We start from the raw sequence: 5,762 nt of genomic DNA, 5'->3' as shown, positions 1-5,762 counted from the left end.
AAAAGAAAAGAAAAGAAAAGAAAGAAAAAGAAAAGAAAAGAAAGAGAAAAAGGAAAAGAAAAAGAAAGAGAAAAAGAAAAAAAGAAAAAAAAAAGAAAACATGTACTTGTAGAGCTGGGGAAGATAGGTCAGTCAGTAAAGTGCTTGCCTTGCAAGCATGAGTTCAATCCCCAGAACCGAATAAACATCCAAGACAGGTGATGCACACTATGTAATCCCGGCATAGGGAGGTGGAGGCTGGGGATCCCTGGGACTCCACAGCCAGCCAGTCCAGCTAAATTGGCTAACCCCGAGCAAGTGATAAGCACCGTCTCAATGAAGGTGAATGTCATTCCTAAAGATCATACCCAATGTTGTCCTCTGGCCTCCACACATATGTGTTAATATTGGCATTCATTAATAATGCTCATAATTAGACATTCATACTTCATAAAGTAAGTGTGTTAGTCTTATTCATAATTAAAGAAAAATGCTAAATATCACTTGAGGTTATAAAAGTTGTAAGTGCAATATTTTCCAATCCAGGTTCATTGCTTCCTGGGATTTGTGGTCCCTTAGGCCGAAGACTCTAGGTTAGGGCACCAAGAATAAGGTATATCAGACTGCCTTCCACATAAGAGAGCAAATGAGGGCTCGGGGAGGTAGAGTAAGCTAAAGCCACACAGTGAGAGTGACAGAGCGGAGACCTGACCCCGTTTTCCAAATGGCTTCTCTTCAGTAACACCCATCCATACTCTCAGACGTCCGTCCTTTCTCATTATTGATATGAAGAAATTTTTAAGGATTTATTTATTTAATGTATATGAGTACAATGTTGCTCTCTTCAAGCACACCAGAAGAGGGCATCAGATCTCATTACAGATGGTTGTGAGCCACCATGTGGTTGCTGGGAATTGAACTCAGGACCTCTGGAAGAGCAGTCAGTGCTCTTAACCGCTGAGCCGTCTCTCCCGCCCAATATGAAGAAGTTTGACTAGACAAGTTTCCTAGAAAGTCCATAGCTAGTCTTCAGAAGGAATCTCACGGATATGGCTCAGGTGGTAGCAATGGATAGCATGCCTACGAGTGTGTAAAGCCAGCGTGTAATCACCAGCTCGGCAAAACTGATGGCAAACACCTGTGATCCCAGCACTTGGGAAGGGAGAAATGAGGATCAGAGGTCCAAGGCCATCCTCAGCTGCATACAGAGCCTAAGTCCAGACTGAGTCATTTAAGACTCTCAAAAACATTTTTTTTTTCCTGCACACCTACCTACACTGGTGCAGGGAGCCCACCGCTCTTCCACTGTCCCCTAACCCTTTCCTCTCCCTCTCTGAAGTTCCTAGACTCCAGGCACAGCTAGGAAACTTGCCGCTCTGATTCACCGAGGGTTTCAGCCAAATACCTGACCCCTCAGGCCCAAAGAAATGCCCCGGTCCAAGTGTCCTGCAAGCAAATCCTGAGCTCTTTGCTGTCGCCTGCCAAGTTGGGAGGCTAAGCCTACTCAGAGGCTCAATCGACGACGGCCATGTTACAGAGCCAACCCCCCCACTCCACCTGCTGCCAAAACTCACGCAGGGTGCCACTCACATGCCAATGGTGTGCCCCTACTCCAGACATGGCCCTCTGCCCGTGGCTGCCCTGACCTCTCTGAGAGTCACAGGACAAGCAAGCGTGCTGGGAAGAGTCGCTGTGTGGCTCTGAGCAACTCTTTCCAATCAATGAACTTCAGGGGGTGGGAAGTGCAAAGAGTTCCCAGACTTCCTGGACAAGAATTTCTTAAAAACAAATTCCCAGGCCCATCCCAGACTCACTAAATCAGCATCTCCACAAAGGAGATGAGAAAGCTTTTTTTTTTTTTTTTTTTTTTTTTAAGCAAAAGCCTCAGGGAACAGCACTGTGAGGAAGTATAGAAATCTCCCACCGGGACTGACCTTCAGTGGTACCTACAGAGCTTTCAAAAGTGACAGGCACAGAACACCTAGCCCACAGACTACTATTCTGTAGGTTTGAACTTCTAGGGTCCCAAGATGTATAGGCTGTGTAATTATATCTTCCCAGGGTTTCTAACTGGGTCCTTTCAGAGGCTAGCATGCTTGCTGCCCTGGGTATTTGAAACTACTACTCAGCGGTTAAGAGCACCGACTGTTCTTCCAAAGGTCCTGAGTTCAAATCCCAGCAACCACATGGTGGCTCACAACCATCCGTAATGAGATCTGACGCCCTCTTCTGGTGCGTCTGAAGTCAGCTACAGTGTACTTACATATAACAATAAATAAATCTTTTAAAAAAAAAAACTACTACCCCATGACCATAGACTTGCAGGCCTGTTCTATTTATTGGCACGTATATTGAAAAAAAAATTAATTTCCAACACTTAAAAATTATATGATCTTTGCCCCACTCCCCAAAATTTCAATTCCAAGCCTTCCTTGAAGTCTTGTTGTCTACACACATGAGACCTAAATTCCTACCTGTCAAAGGGGGCTGGAGAGAAGCAGTGAGTCTTCCTTTGAAACCTGTGGTCCCTGTCTGTCTCTGTCCCCACTACTTACTATTGTGGCCAACACTGAGGCTGAGTATAGACAGGTTGCCCGTTCGGTATCGTGCATGTATTTTTCTTTCACTCAGTAAAAATCTTCATCTCTAACCAAAGTGGAAAAAGCAATAAACAGGCCAAGAGCCCATTGTCTCTACACAAATCTGTCTTTCCACCAGCCTTGTTTGCTCATTTCTGTTATGAAATGCTGGGTTCACGGCACCTGGTGTATGGCCTGGACACTAACTGGGAGCATTGGGTGTTCCAAAGTCCGGGGAAATGCAAAAGACGCTACCCTACCCTCATCAGATAGAGAGGTTGGCACAAGGCTTCCACAGCCTCTGACCCTGGCGCAGTGTAGAGAAAGTCCAGGCAAAGGGAGGAGACGCCCCTTGCTTAGACTGGAATGGACTGGAATGAAGAGCTCTTCATCAGAGACAGCCCAAGGTAAAGCTCAGGTTCTCAGACCGGCTCAGCATGTGCCATAGGAACCGAGTCATCTCCTTAGCCTTAAACCAGGTCCAAAAATAAGCCTGACAGAGAATTAAAAGATGAGCAATTCTCAGCCATGCCTACCAGAAGACCCTGGTAGAGACTTTGGTGCCTGGAACTATCAGCATCTAGCGGCAATAAAGGATAATTACAGGTTCAAATACATTCACAAGTGGGCACCTACACAGAAGCAGAGCATTAGAGCTGAAATTCCCTTGGAATAGCAGCTGGCACCACCCAGCTGGGTGCCAGCGGCTTATGGCCAAGTGTTCTGCCAGGTCAGGTCTGCCTTGATATGACTGAGCTCCTGCCACAGAAGCACACGCCTATGATAAAAACTCTGCGTATCACTGCTAGGTGACAACTCTCACTTCAGAGCTTCTGCCAGAAAAATGCCAACATGGTACTAACTGTCACCTCACTGTCAAGAGCCTAAGTTACAATCCAGCCCTTCAAACGACCTGCAGAAGTACATATACTCAGGGCTCACAGAGCAATGCAGAGGAAAAATACAACAGGTGTGAGGGGAGGGGGCTGTCATAACCAGCGGGGCAACCCGGGAGACCTTGAGAAAAAAAAAATTAGTACAGATTTTCCTAAAACCTGAGCCTAGAATACGCTCCTTTTCTTTTTCTTTCTTTCTTTTTTTTTTTTGTTTTGTTTTTTTTGTTTGTTTGTTTGGTTTTTTTTGTTGTTTTGATTTTTCGAGACAGGGTTTCTCTGTATAGCTCTGGCTGTCCTGGAACTCACTCTGTAGACCAGGCTGGCCTCGAACTCAGAAATCCACCTGCCTCTGCCTCCTAAGTGCTGGGATTAAAGGCGTGCGCCACCACCACCCAGCCTAAAACATGCTCCTTGATGTTCCATTCAGTAGCAAGAGTCCACAATCAGAAAAAAAAGACAAAGAGGTCCACAGTCTAAGAGTCAGAAGTCCTGAGACCAGGAACAGGAGGGCCCCACACTACTTATCTAGAGGGATTCCAGAGACACACGCTCCACCCTGGTGGGCAACAGAGCCTAGATTAGTGAAGGGAGGGTGGCTGGCCTGCTGGTACCCCAGGCAACAAATCCAAATAGCAGGACTCATCAAAGACAAGAAATCCTATGGCATCTGTCTAGCAGAGTAATGAAGATAACGGCCACTACATGGCAGTTACCACCCAGTAATAAGCAACTTATCTTCAGTATTTCGGGCCTCATAAAAATCCTAAAAGGTGGACCTCCCCTGACCACACACATCTTCCAAGGGTCCAGGCACAAGGGATGTTCCTGCTCTCTCCCCACTGCCCTTTCTGACAGTTCACACTAGTCTTTTAACCTGTTTCCATACCCATAGAAGAACTTTTTATACATGTCGGTTGCCTTGCAGTTCTGATAACAGATGATGAAAAATAAGAATGAGTAAGACTGGGCCCCAGCAGGTACTCACAAAAGCACACACCCAGTCTTCTTGAATGATACTGTTAGATTAACCCCAAAATGATACTCTCCTTAGCCACACCCCTCAGTGGTTTAAATGTTCCTGACATCCGGGCCCATAGCTACAGTATCTTCACCAGAAAGGCAAGTGGCCTGATCCAACCTAGAGCAGATTTTCCTTGACGTTACCTCTGCCCCATCCATATTGATCAACTCACTCAAGAGTTCATTCATCCCTCCAGTCCCTTCACCCCTGTCATACCCTTGAATCCCTCACCTGTAGATAAGTGACCAGCCCCCATTTGGCCTGGAGCTTCCTAAACACAGGCCCTGGGGTCTCCCACATCCCTGACTCTCACAGTCCCAGGCCCTCTGCTCCGGGCTCTCCAGAATCGCGCTGCAACGCAGGTCGCGGCCAAACAAGAGCCTGGATGCTGGCCAGAGGCTCGTCGGAGGCCGGCCGGCCGGGCGGGGCTCGGAGAGTTAACCCAGGGCGGAGGAAGAAGCTCCGGCTCCCCATTCCCCTCCCTTGAATACTTGGGGGAGGGGGAGGCAGGAAATGCAAGGGCGATGGGGACCCGGACCCCCGAGCCCGCCTAGCTTGGAGGAGCAGCGGCGGACCCCGGTAGACCTGCGACCTGGCTCAGTCCCCAACAGCGTCCTGACTAGTTTGCTTTTCAGGAGAGTCACCCGAAGGACAGTGTAAGCAGCCGCGTCTCCCGTGAACCGTCCAGCCCACTCGGAGGAGCGCTCTCCCCGGAGGGATGCACTCAGCGCTGCACGCGCCGCAGGGAAGCCGAAGCCCGAAGAGTGCAAGCTCACTCCGGGAGCAAGTCCCGGATGCCAGCTGAGTGGACAACTGAAGGATGGCTCCCGGTGGATGCAGCTTCTCTCAGCTGCCAACACGACCCCGGCTGATCCCTAATCTCAGGGTAAGCCGGTCCTGCCCGGTGTGCAGAGAGGAGCGGCTAGAATTGCAGAAAGGGTGGAAGGGTCAGGGGGGTCCCAGCGGCTCAGACACCCACCTGATGCAGGTCCGGGGACGTTGGGCGCCAGAGCGCACAGGATCAGGAGGAGACTCGGACCACGGTGCATGGCCAGGACGAGGTGGCCGCAGGACGACCCCTTGTGCACGCCTTCGTCTGCGTCTTTGCGTCCCAGCCGGGCCTGGGTCCGACTCAGGACATGCCCGGCTTTAAACTCTTCCCAAGGTCGGGATCCTGACTCTAGCCGCCGGGCAGCTGCACTCGCTCCTCCGGCAACAAAGACTGCAAGGCCCGCCCCCTCAGCCAGCTGCCGAGGCAAAGAAAGAGAGCAAGAAGCCCAGAAAAAA

At 49.5% G+C, this 5,762-nt stretch overlaps 1 protein-coding gene across 2 annotated transcripts in view; it reads right to left on the bottom strand.

The window, feature by feature from the left end:
* Adamts7 (ADAM metallopeptidase with thrombospondin type 1 motif 7) overlaps positions 1-5,746 on the bottom strand; it is a 37,174-nt gene extending 31,428 nt beyond the window's left edge. For both annotated transcript variants that reach the window (XM_031345652.1, XM_031345653.1), the window contains exon 1: positions 5,455-5,746. In XM_031345652.1, the coding sequence (XP_031201512.1) occupies positions 5,455-5,524 (70 nt within the window). In that variant the 5' untranslated portion in view covers positions 5,525-5,746. The remainder of the gene's footprint in view (positions 1-5,454) is intronic.
* Between the last annotated feature and the right edge of the window lie 16 nt (positions 5,747-5,762).

Source organism: Mastomys coucha, unplaced genomic scaffold (assembly GCF_008632895.1).
Source record: "Mastomys coucha isolate ucsf_1 unplaced genomic scaffold, UCSF_Mcou_1 pScaffold23, whole genome shotgun sequence".
NCBI lineage: Eukaryota > Metazoa > Chordata > Mammalia > Rodentia > Muridae > Mastomys > Mastomys coucha.
The sequence above is the reverse complement of the archived record's forward strand: the minus strand, read 5'-3'. Positions and strand labels throughout refer to the sequence as shown.